General features: G+C 52.6%; 3 protein-coding genes across 8 annotated transcripts; all 3 read left to right on the top strand.

The window, feature by feature from the left end:
- The first annotated feature begins 853 nt into the window (after positions 1-853).
- Positions 854-2,342, top strand: Myadml2 (myeloid associated differentiation marker like 2). Its single transcript, XM_036196744.1, has one exon. It carries the CDS (start codon positions 1,178-1,180, stop codon positions 2,099-2,101), a length of 924 nt encoding a protein of 307 aa, XP_036052637.1. The 5' UTR covers positions 854-1,177; the 3' UTR covers positions 2,102-2,342.
- Positions 2,343-5,599: 3,257 nt separating this feature from the next.
- Positions 5,600-9,488, top strand: Pycr1 (pyrroline-5-carboxylate reductase 1). Of its 5 annotated transcripts, none has more exons than XM_036196823.1 (8): positions 5,600-5,758; positions 6,029-6,157; positions 6,359-6,429; positions 7,055-7,234; positions 7,463-7,681; positions 7,819-7,911; positions 8,076-8,239; positions 9,268-9,488. In XM_036196823.1, exons 2-8 carry the CDS (start codon positions 6,091-6,093, stop codon positions 9,425-9,427), a joined length of 954 nt encoding a protein of 317 aa, XP_036052716.1. In that variant the 5' UTR covers positions 5,600-5,758; positions 6,029-6,090; the 3' UTR covers positions 9,428-9,488. The 5 variants fall into 5 exon arrangements, with proteins under 5 accessions (XP_036052716.1, XP_036052715.1, XP_036052717.1 ...); XM_036196822.1 differs by having other exon boundaries at positions 7,460-7,681; XM_036196824.1 differs by lacking the exon at positions 6,029-6,157 and having other exon boundaries at positions 7,460-7,681.
- A 6,014-nt stretch (positions 9,489-15,502) lies between these two features.
- On the top strand, positions 15,503-24,020 carry Mafg (MAF bZIP transcription factor G). 2 transcript variants are annotated; one of them, XM_036195707.1, is made up of 3 exons: positions 15,503-15,739; positions 19,188-19,250; positions 19,348-24,020. In XM_036195707.1, exons 2-3 carry the CDS (start codon positions 19,215-19,217, stop codon positions 19,798-19,800), a joined length of 489 nt encoding a protein of 162 aa, XP_036051600.1. In that variant the 5' UTR covers positions 15,503-15,739; positions 19,188-19,214; the 3' UTR covers positions 19,801-24,020. The 2 variants fall into 2 exon arrangements, with proteins under 2 accessions (XP_036051600.1, XP_036051599.1); XM_036195706.1 differs by lacking the exon at positions 15,503-15,739 and adding an exon at positions 16,062-19,086 and having other exon boundaries at positions 19,348-20,544.
- Positions 24,021-24,035: the final 15 nt, after the last annotated feature.

Here is a 24,035-nt window from a genome sequence, read left to right as displayed (position 1 = left end):
TGTCTTTAATCCAAGCGCTTGGGAGGCAGAGGCAGATGGATCTCTGTGAGTTTGAAGCCAGCCTGGTCTACAAAGAGAGAAAGAAAAAAAAAAAGCTGTGGGTTGGGGATTTAGCTCAGTGGTAGAGCGCTTGCCTAGCAAGCGTAAGGCACTGGGTTCAATCCTCAGCTCAAAAAAAAAAAAAAAAATGGCTGGAGAGATGGCTCAGTGGTTAAGAGCACTGGCTGCTCTTCCAGAGGACCTGGGTTCAATTCCCAACAACCATATGGCAGCTCACAAATGTCTATAACTCCAGCTCCAGGGAATCCAGCACTCTCCACAGACATATATGCAGGCAAAACACCAATGCACTTAAAATAAAAATAAATTATTAAAAAATAAAGATAAGTAAATCTGATTTTTTTTATTTTAATAAAAACATTCAAGGTCAATCTTAGCTATTTAGTGAGTTTGAGGTTAGCCTGGGCTGCATGAGACCCTGTCTCCAAAATAAAGGTAATAAATGGGAAAAAACAAAGGCAGGGTTGGTGTTTCTTCTTTGGAGCCTTCCTACTCTGGGGAGTTCATCCTCACTTTTTTCTCACTAAATCCATTGTTGCTCTGCAAAACAGGAAGAAAGAAAAAAAGGAGAGTTGAGCTAGGCCAGGTGACACCGGCCTGTAATACAGCAGTAAAAGAATCCCTCCTATGCCTTCTAGAGTCTCCTGCTGTTCTGTTCCCCCACCTGTCCGTACCCTTTTCTTAGCATGCGGGACCCAGAGGTTGCTTGATGCTTAGCAGTGACCCCCGGAGAGAACCCCCCCCCCCCGCGCTCTCACCAGCCCCTCCCCCACACTATACTGACCCAGACTGACAGATGCAGGTGCTTCAGAGGCAGGAGGTGGGTGTCCAGCATCCACAGACTAATCGTCAGGGAATCTTCGTGGGATGCAGGGGTCAGATGTCCCTTCAGAATGGGAACTGCTATTCCGGGGCTCTGATCAGGCTGTTTATTTATAGCGCTGGGGGGGAGGGCTCCCAGCACAAGCAGAGAGGCTGCTCTGCTGCAATGTCACTGTTAACACTGCCACTGCAGACCGCCAGCACCCGCCGTTTCCGCAGAGGACAGAGGTCTCTCAGCTGGCCAGATCCCCAGGGCAGCTGGGCCACTGTGTGAGGCTCAGAGGTAGAGAGCCTGATGGGCAGCACCATGGAACCCCCAGGGGGTGCATACCTGCACTTAGGCGCTGTGACCTCCCCGGTAGGAACAGCCCGAGTGCTGCAGCTGGCCTTCGGCTGTACCACCTTCAGTTTGGTTGCTCACCGTGGTGGTTTTGGGGGTGTCCAGGGCACTTTCTGCATGGCTGCTTGGGGCTTCTGTTTTGCCTTCTCAGTGCTGGTGGTGGCCTGTGAGTTCACGAGGCTCCACAGCTGCCTGCGCCTTTCCTGGGGCAACTTCACAGCAGCCTTTGCTATGCTGGCAACTCTGCTGTGTGCCACGGCCGCCGTCATCTACCCTTTGTACTTCACCCGGCTGGAGTGCCCACCTGAGCCTGCCGGATGCATGGCCAGAAACTTCCGCCTGGCAGCCAGCGTCTTCGCGGGGCTCCTCTTCCTGGCCTACGCTGCTGAGGTGGCCCTGACTCGGGCACGGCCAGGTCAGGTAGCCAGCTACATGGCTACGGTGTCTGGACTCCTTAAGATCGTCCAGGCCTTTGTGGCCTGCATCATCTTTGGGGCACTCGTCCATGACAGTCGCTATGGGCGCTACATGGCCACACAGTGGTGCGTGGCTGTCTACAGCCTGTGCTTCATGGCCACAGTGGCCGTGGTGGCCCTGAGTGTGATGGGACACACCGGGGGCCTGGGATGCCCATTTGACCACCTAGTGGTAGTATACACCTTCCTGGCTGTGCTCCTGTACCTCAGTGCCGCAGTCATCTGGCCGGTCTTCTGCTTTGACCCCAAATATGGAGAGCCAGGACGGCCCCCTGGCTGCCCCCGAGGCAGCTGCCCCTGGGACAGCCAGTTGGTGGTAGCTATTTTCACCTACGTCAACCTGCTCCTTTATATCGTCGACCTCGCCTACTCCCAGAGGATCCGTTTCGTGCCTACCTTGTAGCCTGATCCATCTCCTTTCTCTGGCTGAGAGCACCTAAGGCTGACCAATGTGAACGAAGACAAGTGGAAACATGAGGGAGGCTGGGGGCTCAGGCAAGTCTGCTCTTGGACATCGGATATCAATAGGAGAGGCAAAGAGGAAGGACAGAGAGAGGGGCAGGAGGCCCTGAGCAGGGAAGAGGGTGGCTTATGGGCTCTCACTCTTCCTGTCTCTATCTTTTTTTGTTGTTGTTAAAGATTTATTTATTTATTTATTTTATTATTATGTATATAGTATTCTGCCTGCATGTGTCCCCACAGGCCAGAAGAGGGCACCAGATCTCATTACAGGTGGTTGTGAGCCACCATGTGGTTGCTGGGAATTGAACTCGGGACCTTTAGAGGAGCAGTCGGTGCTCTTAACCACTGAGCCATCTCTCCAGCCCTGTCTCTATCTTTTTGTCTCTGTTTCTCCGTTTCCTGGCCATTCTTAGGCTCAGTGCTAGTTGCTGTACAAAATGGAACCTTTTTGGAGCGGATGCTGCTGTAATTCATCTTGCAGATGGTAATAGTGAAGCTAGATGAACTTCAGAGGTGGGCCAGTATTGGTATCTTGAGATAGCATTTAGCTAGGGTAATATCAGTTAGGAATCGGGCAATTTCCCTAGGTTGAAATGGGTGAAAACAAGCCAAGAACACCAGGGGCCACTGGAAGGAATGCTGGGGCTGGCACCTCCTGCTTGTCTGGGGGGAGCTTCTAGAACCCTGAGAGAAGTCTCTTTTGGGGTGATCGTGATTGTCTGTAGAGAAACCTGGCAACTAGGATGGACCTCATCTGTGTTTGGGAGTATCCCAGTGGTCTCAACCTTTTGAAACAGAGAAAAGACTGTGCTGTGGTTCTCAGGTGGCCTCGTGTCAAAGGTCAACACTAGAATCACCGTGAAAAGAAGATGATCTCATGACAGTGATGGAGCTTCTGCCTAGACACCCAACACAGACTGACTCAGATGCTTCTGCAGTGCCTACCATGGGTTCTGGCAGGCTGGCTTGGTTGGCAGCATTGACTCACAGTGAAGAGCCATCTTGGGGCTCATGGAGTCATGGAGTCTGGTCACTGGGCCTCCACTCAAGCATCTTGTTAGCCAGTTGCTCCTGAACACTAGGATTTGTTGGCATCCTCCTCCTCCACTTTTGATTCAGCTTCTCCATGCAAGAGCCCAGACTGGACTAACCTTGGGAAGCCCTTCAGCCCATTAACTGACTGTCCCCCAGGTCCTCCAGCAGGAAATAAAAGGTGAATGTTCATTTACATCTGGCCTGTTACCTTTGATGAATACCTAGACAAGCTACCTTCTCATTGCATGCTCTGAGAAAAGATCTAAACCAGGTCATTGTAAGGAGGATATGTCCTTGAGGGTACCCTGGATCCTGGGATAAGGACAAGGCTTGGCCTTGTCTGGGCCTTCTGAAAATGTAGCAGGTCAGGGTGGCTCAAAAGGCAAAATGTAGAAAAGGGAGGTCAATTTTAGCTCAATCACTTTGTTCCTAAAGGCATCCAAAGCCCCACACAGAGGTCTTCAGGGCCCAGATCACAGGGAGAGAGGTCGCTGCCTTCTGGGCAGTGGAACTGACAACATTTAGACTCTGGGCCATGAGCCAGGCCTTGTGTGGTACTGTGTGGCCCTTGCTGGCTAGCTGGAGAAGGAACACTTGGGTCAGTCAAAAACTGAGTTGGGATTAATGTCTTTTACTTGGATGGGTAGGTATAGTTAGCTTCTGGGTCTGTAGGTTCCCTGAATGATGAAAGTTTTGAACATCAAAAAGCCACATCTTCAGGGAACAAAGCAAAAAAGGAATATGTTAGCCCTGCATGTCCTGTCTAGAGAGGGGCCTACTGTTTCTTTTTCTTTTCTTTTTCATTTATTAGTATTATACATGTATGATGTATGTGTGATGGGGGACACCACGATGCATGTGCTGAAGTCAGAAGGAAACTTATATGTTCAGGAGAACCAACTCAGGTGGTCAGGTTGTTAGGCTTTCAAAGCAAGCTCTTTTCCCACTGAGCCGTACAACTTAACAACTCTTTTGTTCTTCTTTTTTTTTCCCCTTTGAGACAGGGTTTCACAATGTAGTCCAAGCTGGACATTCCCTTGCCTCAGCTTCCCAGCTTCGTGCTGGGATTACAGGTTTGTGATACCTCACCAAGGTTGACTTTTATTTTTTTTATTTTTTTTAATTTTGCGTGTGTGTGTGTGTGTGTGTGTGTGTGTGTGTGTGTGTGTGTCCCTTTCATTCTTTTACTAGCTAAAACTCTGAAACATGCATCTGTGTCTAAGTCCTCAGTGCTCTTGTTGTTCAGTGGCCTTCTGCTCCCAGCATCATATCCAACCTGAATTTCAGAGGTCCTGGGGAAAGAGGAAAATGGGAGAAAGGTTTCTGGGGCTCCCTAGACTACACAAGTGTCTTTCATTGGTTTTAAGGATGTTGCTTATTATCATTTGAAGGAAAGCATCCCTTCAAATTTTTTTTTAGGTTTATTTTATGTGTATAACTATTTTACACACATGTATGCACACCCTTGCGTATCCAGTGACCAAGGAATTCAGAGGAGATCTGGGTAGTGTTAGTTGCCATATGGGTGCTGGGAACAGGATCCAGGTCTTCTGCCAGAGCAACAAATGCTCTTAAGTGCTGAGCCATCTCTCCAACCCTGGAAAGTATCTGAAATAGAGAGCTGAGTTTAGGAAACCGAACTTCTAGGTTTGTGCATAGGTTTGAGCTGTCAACTTGGCACAGGTGTTCCAGCCTTTTTCTTAGAGGGTAAATACCAAATTGGCCGTCCAGACATTACCATGGAGTCGTCTCCTAGTTTGAGTGGTGGTCATTATGGTCAAGGAGAAGGAACGAAAATCCAAACCTTGCAGGATAGAAGCTTCCTAGTGATTCTTGAAATTACTTTCTAAAGCGGCTTGTCTTTATCTAAGGCAAAAACACGACTGGGGGGCGGGGGGGGGGGATAATCAAGCAACCTCTGATGGGAGTGGGAGAGACAGGCGCCAGAATCATGCGTACTTTGATACAGTGAATTTGGGGGACCACAGACTGCTCTGCAGCTTCAAGACCAGCAGATAGGCCCTGAGCACCTCTGGGGGTTGCGGATGCCCAGAGCCCATTATCACTAAAACCCATGGTTAGAGAACTGGAGCGCTGTAGGGTGGAGGAGGTTCAGGAAGTAATGGGCCTGTGGCTGCAGAAGGTGCCTAGCTTTCAAACGAACACTTGCAATGAGACTACAGACTACAGGAGAGGAAGATTCGTGGCTTTGAGGTACTGATTTGTATTCCCAACTATCATCCACCTCTGGGAAGGAGCAGAGAGGCGTGTCTGTCCTGGCCGCGTAAATGATGCAATGAAAAGGCTCCAGTTGCACCTCTAGATTGGCTAGCTCCTGGAGGCCGCACCGTGCATTGGCTGAAGTGGAGTGTGGGGCGGGGCCGGTGGGCGTGGGTGCCGCGTGGCAGATGCAGAGGGCTGGGCCCTTGCTGGTGTAACTGAGCCCAGGTTACACTGGGCGTTGTGGGACTCTGGGCTCTGGGGATGAGACTTCTGTAATCAAGGCTTCGGAGACAGGACCGGGAGCCAAGCTGAAGGCGGACGGGGGACTTGGATGTTGAGGGTACTCTTGATTCCGAGCCCTTTCTTACAATTAGTCGCTTCCCTTGCGGCTCCATGTGCCCTTTTTAGAGGCCAGGCATCCTGGTTCTCGGCAGCAGGTGGTTGTGTTTCGGGGTGTTGGGGAACTGGGATAACTTCTCACCCCGGCTAGCCGAGGAGCAACATAGAAATTAGGCAGGCGGGTATGGGGGTGGGGGAGCACCTGGCTGCCAGGGACGGCCAGAACTGGTATTACCCATCCAATCTCTTGCTTTCCATTTTGCTGGTCCAGTTTGTAGCTGCCCCGCAGAGCCGGCGCTAGCTGTGAAGACTGTGGGTACTGGACCTCCGGACATGAGCGTGGGTTTCATCGGGGCAGGGCAGCTGGCCTTTGCCTTAGCCAAGGGCTTCACAGCAGCAGGTAGATTCCTTTAGGGCCGGGGAGGGTGCTAACATAGAGTGTCTGGGTTAGAGGCTTCAGTCCTTTGGGAAATGGCAGCTGCCATATGTTTGGAGTTGCAGTCCTGAATGAGGCGAGGAGTGTTTCTCTGCTGTCTTCTTCCTAACAATGTGGGGCAGAGAGGCTAGAACTAGTTTTGAGGAGGAACTCTGTCCCTTACAGGTGTTCTGGCTGCTCACAAGATAATGGCCAGCTCCCCAGACATGGACCAAGCCACAGTCTCTGCCCTCAGGGTAGGTGCCATGTGAAAGCAGATAGGAAGTCTGGGGTTAAGTGTGCAACACACCTGACTGAGGGCCAGGGTGGAGAGCAGCTGTACTGTAGCCCTACTCCAGTGGGCAAGCAAACCTCCAGATGCTGCCTCCCTGCCCTGTCATGAATACAGCTGGTAGGAGAGGGTGTTAGTCTGGAATGGGATTACCTAGATGGGAGTTAAAGGAGCCCTCCGGAAGGCTAGGCAGCATTGAGCCCAGACAGTGGGCCAGGGGAGGTGGTAACTACAACTTCTGTTTGCTATGGCTCATCAGGACCAAGATGTGGGGGTCAGGCTCCCAGCTTGAGACCACCACCCGCCTCTAGAAGGCAGGCAGCTGCAGAGATTGCAGTCATGACACTCTCAGGTAGGATGAGCTGGGCTGTGGTTTAGAAGGCTGTGATGTCACTTTTCTGTTTCAAAAGGGACACATTCCAGGGCATAGTGCTCTTTCCATTTCTAGGTAAGGACAGCTGAGTGGGTTTTGACTTCCAACCCAGCCTGCACCACAGCCCAGCAGCCTTTGGGCTTCTCTGAACACAAGGCTCTCAGCTTTGTGGGCAGACAGCCCATGAGGCAAGCTGAGTCCCCTTGCACTCCTGCAGAGGATAGGGGTGAACCTGACATCTCATAACAAAGAGACAGTGCGCCACAGTGATGTGCTCTTCCTGGCTGTGAAGCCACACATCATCCCCTTCATCCTGGATGAAATTGGTGCTAACATTGAGGACAGACACATTGTGGTGTCCTGTGCGGCGGGTGTCACCATCAACTCCATTGAAAAGGTGGGTGTCATGATCAATAGGGCTTTGCAGGGATGGGGGCATGGAACATGTGGTCGGGAGCTCTGCTCTGGGTGTCAGGCTTCTTGACCTGGGTATAGTAGCCCAGCCCACAGCAAGAACCCAGGAAGTGCTCAGTTGGGGAAGCAAGCAGGTCCATACTCACTTCCATGCCTGGGGTGAGGACAAATGGCCAGGCCAGAGAGATAGAACTGGTTTCTTTTCCAGAAGCTGACAACATTCCAGCCAGCACCCAAAGTCATCCGCTGTATGACCAACACCCCGGTCGTAGTGCGGGAGGGTGTTACTGTGTATGCCACAGGCACTCATGCTCAGGTGGAGGATGGCAGGCTCGTGGAGCAGCTCATGTGCAGTGTGGGCTTCTGTACGGAGGTGGAGGAAGATCTGATTGATGCTGTCACGGGGCTCAGTGGCAGCGGCCCTGCCTATGTGAGAACTGGAGCGATGGGTGGTCGTCAGGGCTATGGGCAGTTCCCAGGGCCTCTGTGCACCTGTTTCTGCTGCCCTCTGTTCTGGGTCCCAGAGAAGAGGGTAGGACAGTGGCTGAGAAAGCATTCTCCCCACAGGCTTTCACAGCTCTGGATGCTCTTGCTGATGGTGGTGTGAAAATGGGGCTTCCAAGACGCCTGGCTGTCCGCCTGGGGGCCCAGGCCCTCCTGGTCAGTGTTTTGAGATACTTGTGGGAGCTGTTCCTTGCTAAACCCAAAATTGGTGTCTCGGGGACATGTGAATGGGGAGTCAGCAGGTACTTTGGTGGCTGGGGACTCTGTAGAAGCAAGTAGTTAGGTGCCCTGCTGCCATCAGTTCCTCTTTCTTGTCACAGGGAGCAGCTAAGATGTTACTAGACTCAGAACAGCATCCAGGCCAGCTCAAGGACAATGTCTGCTCTCCTGGTGGGGCCACCATCCACGCCTTGCATGTGCTGGAGAGTGGGGGCTTTCGTTCACTGCTTATCAATGCCGTGGAGGCCTCCTGCATCCGCACACGGTAGGTCCTGCTGTCGCCCACTCCCCAGCCACCTGCTACCTACAGAATCCTGGCTTCAAAGGCTTCGGTGCAGTTATCACTTAGCAGATACCACTGGGCCCTGTCCTGGCCCTGAGCATGATTTTAGAAGTTTCAAGGTTCCTTGGGTCACAATATGCAATGCCTCTAGCTCCCTTCCATTGTTCTGTGAGAAGGGGTATCCTCATGTGTCTGTAGACCTTCTCTGGTCCTGAAATACAGCCTCCATTCAGTTTCACCATCATAGCCAGGGAGCCAGGCTAGAAGGGTGGCTGGGCAGTTTAGGGAGCCTGGTCTAGCACCTTCTTTGTGACCTTCCCCAAGTTAAGTGAGGTAGCTAAGCTGGCAGCATGTTGGCAGCAAGATAGCCTGGTGAGAGTTGAGTGAAACATGCCTCGGTTCCCTCAGTTGGTGTAAGGCAAACCGAGGCTGGGAATCACTGTCCCTGGCTCATGTCCACGAGTAAGCCAACAGCATCTTTCTTGCCAGTGTCCACCCTCTAGCACAAGGCTTGGACATGGGACCTAGCCACCTAGCACGGCCTGTAAAGGAAACAGGAGGAGCAAGATCCTGCCACAAGCTGGACAGTGAAGAGTTCAGGGATAGGAGTGCTCAGCCATCTTGATGTTGTTGATATTGTAGCCACGGTGAGGTGACCCTGAGTCACTCTAAATGGTGTAAGAAGTGGCTGTGCTGCTGTATAATAGACAGGGGAGGCCAGGCAGTGGTGGCGCACACCTTTAATCCCAGCACTCAGGAGGCAGAGCCAGGCAGATCTCTGTGAGTTCGAGGCCAGCCTGGTCTACAGAGCGAGATCCAGAACAGGCACCAAAACTACACAAAGAACCCTGTATCGAAAAAAAAAAAAAAAAAAAAGAGAGAGACAGGAGGACTGCAGGTGTAAAAGGCCAGAGATGGGGTGCTGGTATAGCACTGCCCACCACAGCTGCTATTGGAACTGTGGGTTCTGGGAGGAGAAACTCAGACCTAGTGTCTCATTGCTTTTCCAGGGAGCTGCAGACCATGGCTGATCAGGAAACCGTCTCCCCTGCTGCCATCAAAAAGACTGTCCTGGACAAGGTGAAACTGGACTCCCCTGCTGGGGCCTCCCTGTCTTCTGGCCATATTAAGCCACTGCCCTGCAGCCTGGCCCCAGCAGGCACGGAATGATTCATCTGCCCATCTTCCTCCTGCTCTCTGCTCTCTCTCTCTGTCTCTCTCTCTCCAGGGTTTCTCTGTGTAGCCCTGGCTTAGAACTCAATCTGTAGGCCAGGCTGGCCTCGAACTCACAGGTTTTTTTTTGTTTTTATTTGTTGTTGTTTAAGCAGGGTTTTGCTATGTCACCAGGTTAGCTTTGAACTCTTAATCCTCCACTCTAGTTTCCCAAATGTTGGGATTATGGGTGAGTGTCAACATGCCAGGCTCCTTTTTTCTTTTAAGATGGTGACTTGATATGTTGCCTAGACAAGACTCAAACTTCTCAGCTAAGGGCATGCTCCCATGTCAGCCCCCTCAAGTGCACACCACCTGGCTGACTCAGTTCTTCACTTTCTTCTCTCCTTGCCTGAAGTTTCTGCTCTGGGCTTTCTAGCTCGAAACCACACAGAATATCCCCATAGCAGGCCCTTGCCCATAGCCAGGTCAGCCAGGAAGGGGAAGATCACTTACAACCAGGGATCTCCTCTGCTTCCTCTGTAGCTTAGGCCTATGGTGTCTTCATCCTCCCTAGCTCCAAGGCCAGCCAGCTTTGGGTGGCCCCTTCCTGTGATCTACTCACTTGTGGTTGCCTGTCCTTTCTGTGAAGACCTCCTAGCCCCAGACATCCTGTACCTCCTTCTAGGGACTTCATCTTCTACCAAGGATCCCACTAGGCATCTAGGACTTCTCAGGTAGCTCATGAAACCTTGGCTTGTTCCTGAACTAACTCACCAAATACTGTTACTTCTCTTCCTATCCTTTCAGTTGAATAAAAAAATTCCCAAATGTTCCCATTTACCTATTTTTCACCTGTGGAGAGAAGCTTGCTTGGACAGGGGAGCATAATACTGAGGGAGCAGCCAGTAACACAGGTCCCATAAAGCTGGCTATGGCCAGGCTGAAGGTCCCCCATAGAGCAGAGGGCTACAGAGCTTCACTGCCTCTATCATAACAAACCTGCCTGAAGGCTGGCACCATAACAGGGCTTGGCACACCGACTTGGTGAGGGCACCATCCTCTTCTGCCCCATCCCTGTAGCTTGCCAGAGGGAGATGTCTTGCTAGCGGATCCAGGCTGTGCAAGGTCAAGTTCCTGGTGAGGAGAAAACCTTTGAGGGAAGTGTCAGAACTTTCCAGATGGACAGAATCACAGGGACGGACATATGCATAGAAACAGTAGGGAGCCTCTGCCTCCTGAGTACCAGGATTAGAAGCATTCGCTGAAGCATTCGGGAGGCAGAGGCAGGCGGATCTCCGTGAGTTCAAGGGTAGCCTGGTCCACAAAGCAAGTTCCAGGACAGTCAGGGCTGCTACATAGGGAAACCCTATCTCTGGGGGTGGGGTGGGGGACAGAAAAAAATGCCAGGTAGTGGTGGTGGCGGCGGCGGCGGCGGCGGCGGCGGCGGCACACGCCTTTAATCTAATCTCATCACTCAGAAGGCAGAGATAGGCAGATCTCTGAGTTTGAGACCAGCCTGATCTACAGAGCAAGTTCCAGGACAGCCATGGCTACACAGAGAAACCCTGTCTCCAAAACAAAACAAAACAAAAACTCATTGCTGCTACAACTCCAAAAGCTGATATATGAGGGCTGACACTGTGTGTGTGTGTGTATTCCCTTGACTATGCTACAGGGAGGGTAGATATTTTAAGTATTTTCTTCTTGAGATAGTTTCTTTGTGTAGTTTTGGTGCCTGTCCTGGAACTCGCTTTGTAGACCAGGCTAGCCTTGAATTCACAGAGATTTGCCTGGCTCTGCCTCCCGAGTGCTGGGATTAAAGGTGTGCACCACCACTGCCTGGCCGAAGTATTTTCATACAAGATTAATGTTTGAATTACTGAACAAACAAGCGAACAAAAACACATCTAAGTTAGTAGACTTTTAGCTGGGTGGTGGCACATGTCTTTAATCCCAGCACTTGAGAGGCAGAGGCAGTCAGATCTCTGAGTTTGAGACCAGCCTGGTCTACAGAGTGAATTCCAGGACAGCCAGGGCTACACAGGGAAACCCTGTTTTGAAAAATCAAAAATAAATAAATAAATACATAATAAATTAGTAGACTTTGATGTTAAGAACAGCATTTTAGGGATAGAGAGATGACTCAGCAGATAAGAGGAAGTCTGGGTCACATCCTGGAGTGTCCGCCTCTCCACAAGTCCCAGAGGACAGGGTAGCAGGCAATGGTATTCATCCTTCAGAGAATCTGAGCTCAGTGGCCTCCAAGGGCACCAGGTACACATGAGGTGCACATACATATATGTGAGCAAACATTCATGTTCATAAAAAATTGAAAATATATTATAGAAAAATTAACAAATAGGCTGGATGGTGGTGGCATGTTTGTTTGTTTTGAGACAGGGTTTCTCTGTATCCCCGGCTGTCCTGGAACTCATTCTGTAGACCAGGCTGGCCTCAAAGTTACGAGATCCTCCTGCCTCTGCCTCCCGAGTGCTGAGGTTAAAGGTGTGTGCCACCACCTAGCATAACAGACCTTTTTTTTTTTTTTGAGCTAGGGATCGAACCCAGGGCCTTGTGCTTGCTAGGCAAGTGCTCTACCACTGAGCTAAATCCCCAACCACAACAGACCTTTTTATGGAGGCCATACATGCTGATGTTTCTTTAGTTAGAAGTCACTGAGCATGGAGACAGGAAGATGAGGTCCCCACATCAAAAGGTTATCTATACAAGCCTTCAGGGAGCCTGAGAGTTGATTGTGAAGAAGAAAGAGAGCACAGGTGAGCCAGCAGCTTCCTGTGCAGCAGGGAGCAGGTCAGAGGCAAGAGATCTGTGGGGGCTTCACATCAGGATCTCTCTCCTCCTTCTAGAATCCCATGAACAGTTCAGAACCAAGGCTGGCTGAGAGGGTTGGAAGACACACTCCAGCTGTGGTAAGAAACAATGCTGGAGGCATGGGGGACCAGAGGTTTGAGCCACTGCCCAAGCGCTGGTTGTACTGATGCTGTGTGGCAGATGGGTTGCCTGGAAACTTAAGTGCCACTCTGCAAAACAGAGCCTTGTCTGCCAGACGCATGCAATGAGCCTACAGAACCTCTATGCTCCCTAAGACTCCAGCTCCTCTATTCTCCACTACTGTTCCCAGGGACAAGTATCCTAAGCCTGTGTGGGGAGCCAGGGAGGGTTCTTTTTTTTTTTTTTTTTTTCATTTTTCTTTATTAAGAAATTTTCTACTCACTCCACATACTATCCACAGATTCCTCCTCCTCCTCCCTCCTCCCACCCCCAGCCCTCTTTCCCAAGCCACCCCACACCCCCACATCCCCCGAATCGAGGTCTCCCATGGGGAGTCAGCAGAGCCCAGCACACTGAGCCTAGGCAGGTCCAAGCCCCTTCCATCTGCACCAAGGCTGTGCAAGGTGTCACACCACAGGCACCAGGTTTCAGAAGCCTGTCCATAGACCAGGGACAGATCCCGATCCAGGGGAGGGTTCTTGAGTAGGTGAGATTTCTACAATGAGGCAGCTCTGCCCTTCACCAATGGCAGGCCCGGAGATCCACATATGCTCCTGAGGTCGTTTCAATATGGATTCTACTTTCTCTCAGCACCCTCCATGAATATAGGCACATTAACCACTGCTCTATAGTTGTCAGGACCCTGTCGATTCTGAGGAAGATTCTGGAGATTGGGTCACCTCCTGGAGTGTTCCCCTCTCCATGGGACCTTGGGATGAGTGGCATGACATGTAGCACCGGCCTCAGGGTTAACCCCGAAGCCCAGGGCTCTGCATCCCAATGAAGTAGCTCCACACCACACCACGGACTCCAGAAGAGTTCATCGCTGATTCTTTCTTGTGGACATTGTGGCCCTGTGTGTACATGCTCAAACTTTGTACCAAGACTAGGTTTTTACGAATGCCGAGAAAGGATGGGGGAACAAGACTCCCTGAAGGTGGAAGACCTTAGTCCAGATGACTCAGAAAGATGACTAATGTGTGAATGAAAGCCAGACTGAATGCTGTGAGGACCACAATGTAAGGGGATTGGGAACATGAACGGGGATCAGCCCAGCAAACAGACACCCAGGACCCCATCGCATGTACTTCCCAAGGATACTTGAGCAGGTAGTACCAGGATGGGGAACAGCAAATGAAAGAACAAGTCCTGAGGTGAACCCGGATGTTCTGCCAGGTTGCCCTTGTGCTGCTGGTGTCTTCAGAGTCTAACACTACACTCACTCCCCCAGTCCCTCTGAGCAGGGTGGGGAAGTGGCTCAGGGGCTCCCCTGAACCAGCAGCACTCAGTGTTGAGGATGAAGATACAGCACACAAGGATGCACCAGGCCTCTACTCTGATGTGGTCCAGTAATGGAGCATTTGTCTAGCATGTCTAATACCCTAGGTTTGACCCTTAACATTGCAGAGGGGCAGACTTGGGGGCTTGCTGATTGTGGTGCATGCCTGGAGTCCCAGTTCCTTTTTGTTGTTGTTTTTTCAAGACAGGGTTTCTCTGTGTCGTCCTGGCTGTCCTGGAACTTGCTTTGTAGACCAGGCTGGCCTCAAACTCAGAGATCCACCTGCCTCTGCCTCCCACGTGCTGAGATTAAAGGCGTGCACCACCGTGCCCAGCAAGTCCCAGTTAATCTTGAGTCTAGGAGTTTGAAGCTACTCTGAGCAACAGAGTAAGACTCATCCTCATAAATAAAGGCAATAACAAGGAGGTCAGGGAAGCCCATGCCTATAATCCCAGCACTGGGAGGCTGAAGCAAGAGGGTTGCTGCTGAGCTTAAGCCAAACTAGGCTACAGAGTGAGACCCTATCTTACAACTACAACAAAAAGCAAAGGGAAGAAGGATGAAGATAAATAACAGAAACCTTCAGGGCATAAGGAGTAATTCAACGTGCACATTAGCCCTGTATTCTGAGACTCTAGCTACACCCAGTGAGAAATAAACACTCCCCAAAGAAATAATGTTAAGAACTACTTTTAGCCCTACCCACTGGAGTGTGGGATTCCAAAAAAAGTTCCTGGAAGCTGGTAGAATGGACGGAGGATCCTGGGTTAGTTAGCTTCGATCATACCTTCACCCTTTACTCAGCGGCAGTGAATCACAAAGAACACACACAAACCCATCCCCAGCCCGCTCGTCCCTTTTCCCTTGTCATCCGGCTTTCAGGATGAGTCAGTCACCTTTCCTGGCTTTACACCTGAGAAGGGAAGGCCAAGTAGAAAGTTCTGAAACTGGAAATGAAAACTTGATCCCTTCCATTTCCTTCTTTTCACTTCATTCTCAGAATTTTCAACAGCAGTGGGAAGTTTCCTCACAGAAAGAGTAGCAGCAGAATGCACTGGAAGTAGTTTTAGATGTGTCAGAAAAGGTGTGTGTGTGTGAACAACTCTTAATTGCAGTGCATGCATACTACTAAAAAAGATGCTCCACAGGTGCGGGTGAAGTCCCTAGTGAGCATCCTCCGAGCCTTAGTGCCATCTTGGGAACTTGGGCTGGGGTCTGTCTGGGCTGTGCCCCTCAACAGCCCCGTCCTTTTCAGCTCTCTGACCCTTTTAGCAATGAGAGGACATCGCAGCAGAATGGGGTAAGAAATCACACCACCGTGTCACATCATCAAAACAGCAACCAGCGCCCCGCGTGGTGGCGCTCATCCACGATTCCAGCCCTCCGGAGGCAGAGGCAGGAGTATCGCCCGGAATTCAAAGCCAGTCCGCGTGTGCTGTATAGTGAAACCTTGTATCCAAGTGAAAAAACAAAAGCAAAAACAAACAAGACAGAAAATACCCATGCAGGTTCTGTCCCATAGACCTCGGCCTGAGTTGGCATGGAGGTATGAAGGGAGCTTCATCCATCAGTGTCCAGGTCCGCGAAAAAAGCAAATACGCTCAGAACCTGACCCGGCAGAGCACGGTCGACCGGGTGAGCGCCGGAACTAGTCCCGCGAGACGTTGCCTGGGCGCGGCGGGTTGCCAAGGACGACGGCGCGGGGCTGCGCAGGCGTGCTGGGGGCGCGCTCGCCAGGCAGCCGCCGCGCCTTTCCCTTTAAGCTGAGGCCAGCCGCGTCGCCGCTTCATGAATGGAACCCACGTGACCAAACATCATGTGACGTCTGAGGAGCGGCGGCGGCGGCGGCGGCGGCGGATTCTGAGCCCGGTCCGGCCCGGCCTTCCTAGCGCGCTCGGCCCGGCCCGCGCAAGCGGCCAGTCCCCCTGAGCCCCCGGCCCGGACCCTGCACGCCCGCCCCAGCCCCGCGCAGCCTTGGAGCGCGCGCGCGCGGCCCCGCCCCAGCCCCGCCTTGGCCCGCCCGGGCCCGCAGTGTGGTGAGTGCGCGGGGCTGGGGCGGGCGGCAGGGCCTGGCCTCGGGGCTGCGGCGCACCCGACGGCGGCGCGTGCCTCGGTTTCCCCGCCAGTCGGGAGCCGGCTGTTCGCCGGAGCCACCCCAGAGCTGGTGGACCGGGCGAGGGCGAGGCTGGGAGCGGGCGTGCGCGCGACGGGCCCCGGGTGCCCCGCGGGGGGCGCGATTTAAGGCGAGGTCCGCGCGTCCGCGGGGGTCAGCGGGGTGGCTGCACCGAGCTGCTGACTCATCAGGTGTCCGTCGGCTTCCGAGCGGGCGGGGTCGCGCCGTGGCAGGGGCGGCGGGGAGACCCTGCGAGCGGCTTGGGCTCGCCACGCGCGTGCGAGCCCAGCGAGACGTGCTGAGTCATCAGCATGAGGTCACTCGGTGCTCCTGCTGACGCTGGGCCGGGGCGGGGGGCGCGGGCCCGCTCTCGGGCCGCCGGAGTGGGAGGCAGGGCTCGATCCGGGCGGCGAAGGTCGGGCCCGGATCCGGGGTCGTGTTTAAGTTTGACGGACCTGTAAGTTGGAGGCAGAGGCCTCAAAGGGGGCGTCATTACTGGGGCGCGCAGCAGGTTTCTTTCTCCCAGGGTGGAAGGTAAAGTCCCAGGCTTACGCATCCCTCCTAGGATCTTGGGCTTCTGGTCCAGGTCCGTCTCCTGGTCCAGTTCCCCAAACTGGGAGGCCGAGGGGAGGAGCTTAGGTGGGCCGAGCCAGCTTGTCTGGGAAGGAGGCTTTCCTTCTGAGTGACCCCTGGCTGGCCGTGCTGCGTCGGCCCTGGACGGAAGAGACCCGGAGCCAGGGGAGAAGGGTGTGTGGCTGGAAGGAAGCCGGGGCTGCTCCACCAGCAATTGGAAGGAAAGGGTGGATCTAGGTCGCCGGTGGGAGTTTTGAGGCGCAGTCATGGAGTGGAGAGTGTAGTTCTCATTTACCTCTATGTTATCCATGTCAGAAGAGTTTGGGGTCCCACTGTTGCCTGAAGTTGGCAAAAAGTGTGCCCTGTTGGGTGATGGCTGCGAACTCTTGGGAAGTGACAGCCTGTGTGGGGTGTGGCCTTCACCTTTGCATGGCTGTGTGGATATTTGCTGACTTCTCTGTTGTAAAGGTTCCTGAGCTCTATTTTGCACTGCTTTCCTAGGCTGCTTGTAGGTGCCAGGTGTTTTCATTGGGGTTGGAACTTTATTCCCTATGAAAATTCAAGATCCCAGAAAGGTGTTTAAGCTTTGGAGTTACTATGCTTCTGTGAACATAAAGTCTTAAGTTCTTTTCAGATAATGTCAGTATCTGAAGGAGAAGAGACCTAAGTCTGGGTCTCCTGCAGTGGAATTTGAAGGCAAGGTTGAGCAAGGGTCACTGTCTTGCTTGAGACTAACATCCAGATTGTCTAATGTGAGAGGACATAGGTGGGCCGAGCCAGCTTGCCTGGGAAGGAGGCTTTCTTTCTGAGTAACCCTTGAGATGTCCAAACCTTTTCTTACTTGTCAGTCTGAGTGGGCGCCCGGAGACCCTTGGTGCTTCGTGATTATCCATAGCTGTCAGTATTTGGAGGAGGGCGGGGTTGGGAGACAGCTCGTCTTGATTAGCTTCCCTGAGCTTCTTAGGCTCTGAACTATCTCTCAGCACAGCTGTCCCCCGAAACTGTCTGCCTAGTCACTCTATGACCGTAGGCTGGTAGAAGCCAGGCAGGCAGCTGGAAGCACTGGCTTTGCTGAGACCTGCTCTTCCTGGTTAAGCGCGCGCGCGCACACACAAACACACCTTTGATCAGGAGGCAATTGGCCGTACTTGTGCTGAGTTCAGGCCTTCAGTAGAGGGTAAAATCTGTTGAGGAGGCACTTTTCAGCTCCCAGCCACCACACTCTGCACTTTTCTGTGCAATCTCAGGAAGTCGCCGTTTTGAGCTCAGCAGTCTGTGAGGGAAGGTCCTGCTAGGGCTGCCTCTCTCACCTCACCTTGCGCTCCTGGTATGAGTCTGGGGCCAATTTGTAAGAAAGGCAGATCCCCTTCAGACCTCTAGTTCTGACTCTTGTCTTTCTCTTTGATCTAGCAGGACCCTTGCCTCTGAAAATGCCCTTAATCTGGTCTTGGAGAAGTGTCTCTGGCGGCTGTGCTTGATGTTTGCATGTAGCCACACCTCCTGTACAAGGTTAAGAGTGGTAGGGCCTCTACTCAAATGGGAACATGTGCCTCTGCTTCCCTGGCTCACACTTTAGTTCCCTTGATAAGTGTAATAAGCACCCTGCCCCCCCCCCCCTCCAACACATTGTTGCCTGAAGTGCTTACAGCCTTCAGCCTCCTCTGAAAGAGGCTGCAGCAACTTCACCTGCCATTCCTTCCATTTCCCTGCATTTAACTGGAGAGGGGAGGAGGCATCTTTACCCATGGGACTGAGAGGTGCTGGGCTAAGTGGGGATTCCCAGTCTGGGTCTACAAAAATGTTCATGGCAAGGCTTTAGAAAGCTGAAAATGAGATTGCCTGCCAGAGGGGTGGCTGACTGTAGGAGATAGCTGTTTTGCTTTTGTTCCTGGCCCTGTGGTCACTGACCCTAGGCAGAGGGCCAGAGACCAGCCAGTGACCCAAAGGGGCTGGCTCTTGCCTGCTTCCAGCTAACAGTGCCCTCCCTCTGCTAACTGTGGGGGCCCTTGTGAAACATCCAGTGTCGGGTGGGGCAGGAGCGCAGGATGCCGCAACCAAGCCACAGGATGGTTACCCCATCTGTAAAGGAGGTGGACAGGGAGGACTGGAGGGCCCGGGCTCAGCTGCTCCCAGCTGGATTGCCTGCTACCTGGAAGGTGAGAGGATTCCTAGTAAGTGCAGTTGGAGCAGACATGGTTGGTCCTCTGCCAAAAGGAGGCAAGAAGCAACTTCCTAAGCCCTAGAGGGAGAAAGGGCTTGCTTCTGTCCTGGGCCAGCTTACAGAAGCATACATGGGAAGTAGGGTCCTGGAGGACACAGTCCCTGACTGACCCTTGCCTGCTCTTGGTCCCAGTAGTGGGTCTCCTGGGGAACTGTTGGCTGGCCTCAGGAATGGGAGAACAGCTCAGGAAGAGAGGGAGGCAATATGCTGAGTCAGCGTGACTCGCCAGGAACAGTGTGCTCTGGGGCAGCACTGGGGTTATTTTTAAAGCTCAGCTTCCTTCTAGGCTTGCCCCTCCTGCAGCCCAGACCTTCTAATCTCTCGCAGCTCCCTTTGTCTTCTGCCTTCACATCGCTGGTTCTTCCCTGGTTAGAGCCTCCTGATCTCCCACCTGGCTCTCAGGGGAAAGGAAGGGCCTGCTGAAGCAGTCCAGCTCAGGCTAAGCCAGGTGCAAGCAAGGGCTGTCCTCAGGTCAGGTGAGGGGCAAGGTTCTGTGGGCTGAGCCCTGGACAGCAACATTCCTGTTGGGGTGTAAAGGGAGTCTACAGGGTCCTGACCTCTGCTCTGTGTCTTGTAGAGTGCCTGCTCATTGTGCCCCCGGGTTATGACGACCCCCAATAAAGGAAACAAGGCCTTAAAGGTGAGTGAAGAAGCTGGGTTTGGGTTGTGATGGGGTGACATGGAAGGACAGCATTCCTTCCAGCTCTGCCATGAGCCTGTGTGCTGTTCTACTCCAGGTGAAGCGGGAGCCGGGCGAGAATGGCACCAGCTTGACTGATGAGGAGCTGGTGACCATGTCGGTGCGAGAGCTGAACCAGCACCTGCGAGGCCTATCCAAGGAAGAGATCATCCAACTGAAGCAGCGCCGGCGCACACTCAAGAACCGTGGCTACGCAGCCAGCTGTCGGGTGAAGCGGGTGACTCAGAAGGAGGAGCTGGAGAAGCAGAAGGCGGAGCTACAGCAGGAGGTGGAGAAGCTGGCCTCCGAAAATGCCAGCATGAAGCTGGAGCTTGATGCTCTGCGCTCCAAGTATGAGGCCCTGCAGAACTTTGCCAGGACCGTGGCCCGAAGCCCTGTGGCCCCAGCTCGCGGTCCCCTTGCTGCTGGTCTGGGGCCCTTGGTCCCTGGCAAGGTAGCTGCCACCAGCGTCATCACAATAGTAAAGTCCAAGACAGATGCTCGGTCATAGGGACACGTGCAATTGCCAGGCAGGTCTTTTAAGGGGCCACTAAGTGCGTGGCAAAGTTGGCAGCCCTGTCCCTCTTCCTTTCCTTTTCCTGTCTCTTCTCCTCTCCCTTCCCCCTTACCTTCCCTGCAAAGCACAACCTGCACCCAGGGGCATTGGGCTGAGCCCCATTGTTATCATCCTTGTTGTCACGCGTGTGTTTTGTACGTTGGGATTGGTCAGTTCAACAGTGATGTTGGGTTGCCTCTAACCCCTTTGTACCAAGGCCATGCAGGCTAGGAGTCCAGAGTGGGCACTGTGGGAATGGACAGGAGTGCACTGGGCTTAGATCTACCTTTCTCTCTGGTGGTCTGCAGGCTGTACAGGCTGCCAGTCTGCAGTGGGACTTGAGAGCTTTCTCTTCAGATTCCAGTGGGCCTCTCAGCTTGATTCAGAAAGGAAGAGACGGGCTCTGCCCTGAAAAGTGGTTATGTCTTGAAGGCCCTGGATGGATAGGCCACCAGCCTGGGCACTAGGGCAGGAACCATGGTGCTGGAGTCTGGCACAGTGCACTGGATAAGACCAAATCGCCGGTTATAAGTGTGGGTGGAAGGTGTGTCAGTGTGTCCTGCGATGGGTCCGGTGTCACTGTTTACATGACCTATTTGTGTGGTTATATAGCCCTTTATTTAAAAGAAAAGTTCCTTTTACGAAGTTATTAAATTATATGTTTAAGAGCTAAAAAGGAAAAAAAAAAAAGCTGCAGAGTATTTATAAAATTGTCTTTAAAAAAAAAAAACAAAAAAAACATTTGACCGTATAAATGGAAAAGGGAAGAAAGTATAGTAGAAACTTTGCTAGTTAAAAAAAATCCCTTTCTTGTAAACTTGGGGACAGCTCTGTGGCTGTTGGAGTTTAGTTTTTATACACAGAGTTAACAGACATTACTTATAAAACTTAGTTTAAAAAAAGAAAAAGAAAAAAAAAAAGCCAAGCTGCGAGCCGACCAGAGGCCGTCCTCTTTGATATCTCTTTTGCAATTGTACCGAAAGTGACTTACTCCTTTGCCCTTCCTGCTTCCGTCTTGCCGGTGCCGTGGTGTTGTCCGTGCCTGGTAAGGTTTTGTGCAGCCGTAAAGTGCTGGTGCTTCTGGTGACCTTTGACCTGTGGCTGTCCCTGTGTGTGGGTTTGTGTGTGTGTGTCTGTGTGTGTGTCTGTGTGTGGGTTTGTTTTTTGGATTTTGTTGTGGTTTTGCTTCTGCTGGCTTGCTGGACCTGGGTTGGGCTGGGGTCCCAGGCAGAACTTACTCCATTGGAGTGGAGGGCACTGCCTGCCAGCTCACATTCTTCTGCCCATGTTCCATTCCTCTGCTACTCGGTCCCCCTGAGCCTTGGCTTCGCATATGGGTCTAGGGCTTGGGTTGATACAGTGGCACAGAGTAAGTGAAATTTGGAGCTGCCTTGGGCCCCTACGCTGCTTCCATATCCACCACCTCTGGTCCTGGGTGGTGGCGCTGCAGGGACAGGGAGTCACTGTGGGTGCCACAGGGCTGTGTCCTACCTGTCCCTTGCTGTCTTCCTCCTGGCCTCAGCTTCGTTCCTACAGACTTCATTTGGGGCCTTGGCTAGGCCACCCCAGTTGCCTACCTTGTGGGTTGGGAATCCAACCACCCACCTATCCCTAAAATCCCATTCTGTGGGGTGTTGTTCCCCAGGCAGATTGGTCAGGGGCCCCACTTGGGGTAACCTGTTCTTCCCTGCCTCACTGTGAGAGCCTGGAGGCCTCCACCATTGTCAGACAAGGGCTTTGGCTTCAGGGCCAGGTCTATTTCTTCCCCACTGTCTGCAGCTCTTAGCTCTAGGCCCTTCTTATGCCTCCCTTCAGGATCTGTGTCTTCCAGGGATCCGCTGTTGGACTTGGAGGTGCTTCTTTGCAGGGCCCACGCCTGCCTCCTCAATCCAGCGATCCAGTGGGGGCCACCCACCTTCCAGGCTTGGCTCAGGAAGCTCCTCATAGGCGGATGCCCACCTGCAAGAGGCTGTATCCCTGTCTGGTCACATGGCCCTTGGCATTGCTGGTTCTTGGGGGCCCTGGATCCCTGAAAAGCACAGAAGTGTGAGCTGATGAAAGGAAAGAATGGCCTGATAGGCCTTTACCTCGAGGGCAGCAGGATTTTCACTCAGTTTGACCTGGCATGCAGTGCTCTGGGAGCAGGGCCTCTGCCAGCCCTGGCATTTTGGTGGGCTTCTTTGGCTCAAGGTGCTCAGACACTCCCATTGATGCCTCAGTCAGATATGAGTGGAAGTCTGGACTGTTGATTATAAGTTACCAGGTGACCTCATCCCCTCCCTTTGGTTCTCAAACTGGTATCCAGATGAGTTGCTGATTCTGACTGGCAGCAGAGCTGGAGTGGATTATGCCCATGCCTTGCAGAGGAGAGGGACAGGCTTTCCCAAGGTCTTTGGTCCTGGCTGAGTGGGAGCATGGCCTTCCATGTGCATAGCTCCATCCTGCTGGGAGGAAGAGGAAGAGGAGGCTGAGGCTGGACATGTATTGAAGAGAAGTAGCAGATCTTAGCTTCTGAATTGGATAGGGCCACGCTCATGGTTTTCAGGTTTGCAGCATCTGTTTCTTGAGTCTGGGGAACATTCCTGGTAAGCCAGCCCTCAGTGCCATCCTGTCCCTTCTTGATGTCCAAGTGTGACTGTGGCTGTCCTTCTGATCATTGTTAATTCTGTTTTCCTACTGTGAGGGTCTTGTGCTTGACTTTCTGACACAGCAAATGGAGAGCTTTGGCTGAAGCCAGTTCTCCCAGACTACTCTGCTAAGTAAACCATTATTGTGCGACTTCCCTCCTACCCTGACTTTGCCTGACCTCCTTCCTTGGACATGGACACTCGGATTTCAAAGAAAACCCCACATGAGATGGATCAGTTTTCTGTAGAACATGGTCCCAGAGAGTCCTCCCCATCCGTTGTGTCTGGTCTGGCTGCTAACCTGGGTGTTGTACCATTAGTGTGGGGCCTCCATGGCAACACTGAGTTACTCTGAGTTCCCTGTCATCACCAGGCTTCCCTACAGGCTGTTCTCAGTCCACCTTTCAGGTCTGTGTGTACTCTGTGTGTGTTAGCAGCAGCCTTGGTGTCCAGTGCCAGGGTGTGCAGTTTTCATAAGCTACAGCCCATTTTGAGATGGTGAGGCCATTTCCCTGCTGCCTCCCTCTCTGGTGTGGCTACTTGGCCAAAGCTCCCATCCACAGCTGGGATGTCTGAGCCACAGCCTGCTGCACTGTTTCCGCTCTGGGATCTTCTGAGTTACTTTTTTAGGCTGTGGTTTGGTAAAAGGAACCAACACATTAACGATTTTTTTCCCCAAAAGCCACTGAATAATTCTTCTTGGCATGTTTTCATGTTCCCATTGGCTGCCTGGTTTGGGAGCAGTTGTGGAGAAGAGGACAGACTCAGTACCACACAGAGGCATGGAACTGTGAGAGCTGCTCGTGGCTTGCCTGTTTCTGGCATGTGTCCCAGGCGTGTGCTGTTACCTACTGGGCCAGCTGCACACATTCGACCCTGTCCCTGGAGCAGCAGCATGGGTGTCTGGAAGTGTCCCTGACGGAGTTCCCTGTTATCTGACCCCAGTTTGGCTTTCAGCCCCTCCAGCAACTCTATGCCCCAGTCATGTCTTTCCTCCCATCCTCTTTCTGCTAGTCCTTGAAGCCTTTAACCAATGGGAGTGGGTAGAGAAAGCCTTCTCCTGGCAACTTAGGGCAACAGGACAAGGGCTATTGTGTGTCCAGCTCTGTTGGTCTCCTGGTGCTGAGAGGTGTGTCCAAGCAGAGTTGATCAGTCCCTGCCTGCCCTGCAGGGCTGAAGCCAGGTGGAGGTTAGTAGAGAGTACCCTAAATGGAATGGGGGTCCATAAAGATCTAAGTGAGGAGGGGCTAGGATGTGGCTGCAAGGTGAGAACCGGTCTCCTGCACCTGGGTAGGGTCATCAGGGATCTGGCTGCGAAGTGAGGCCTGGGCGTTCGCACCAGTGCAGAGCAATCAGCCGTCTGGTCTCAGCAGACAGCAGCCTTGGTGCCCACCCGTGCCCTGCGCAGTATTTATTGCTAAATTATTGTCCAGGAGGGGCGGCGCTGGGCCTGGCCCCCCGGGTATTTATTGCTGTACATAGTGTATGTTTGTGATATATAAGGTTTTCTTTATTTTGTATATGATCAATAAACGCCTTTTAAAGAGACCTGCTGGTGTTTCT

Source organism: Onychomys torridus, chromosome 8 (assembly GCF_903995425.1).
Source record: "Onychomys torridus chromosome 8, mOncTor1.1, whole genome shotgun sequence".
NCBI lineage: Eukaryota > Metazoa > Chordata > Mammalia > Rodentia > Cricetidae > Onychomys > Onychomys torridus.
Note: the sequence above shows the minus strand (reverse complement) of the source record. Positions and strands in the feature narration are given on the sequence as shown.

What these genes read in the sequence shown, in the direction of transcription:
- Myadml2 (XM_036196744.1), top strand. Translation starts at nt 1,178, where the DNA reads ATGGGCAGCACCATGGAACCCCCAGGGGGTGCATACCTGCACTTAGGC.
- Pycr1 (XM_036196822.1), top strand. Translation starts at nt 6,091, where the DNA reads ATGAGCGTGGGTTTCATCGGGGCAGGGCAGCTGGCCTTTGCCTTAGCC. An exon ending in CAAGGGCTTCACAGCAGCAG is followed by an intron (nt 6,158 to 6,358) that starts GTAGATTCCTTT and finishes TGTCCCTTACAG; the next exon opens with GTGTTCTGGCTGCTCACAAG. An exon ending in CCATCAACTCCATTGAAAAG is followed by an intron (nt 7,235 to 7,459) that starts GTGGGTGTCATG and finishes TTTCTTTTCCAG; the next exon opens with AAGCTGACAACATTCCAGCC.
- Mafg (XM_036195707.1), top strand. Translation starts at nt 19,215, where the DNA reads ATGACGACCCCCAATAAAGGAAACAAGGCCTTAAAG. An exon ending in AAGGAAACAAGGCCTTAAAG is followed by an intron (nt 19,251 to 19,347) that starts GTGAGTGAAGAA and finishes GTTCTACTCCAG; the next exon opens with GTGAAGCGGGAGCCGGGCGA.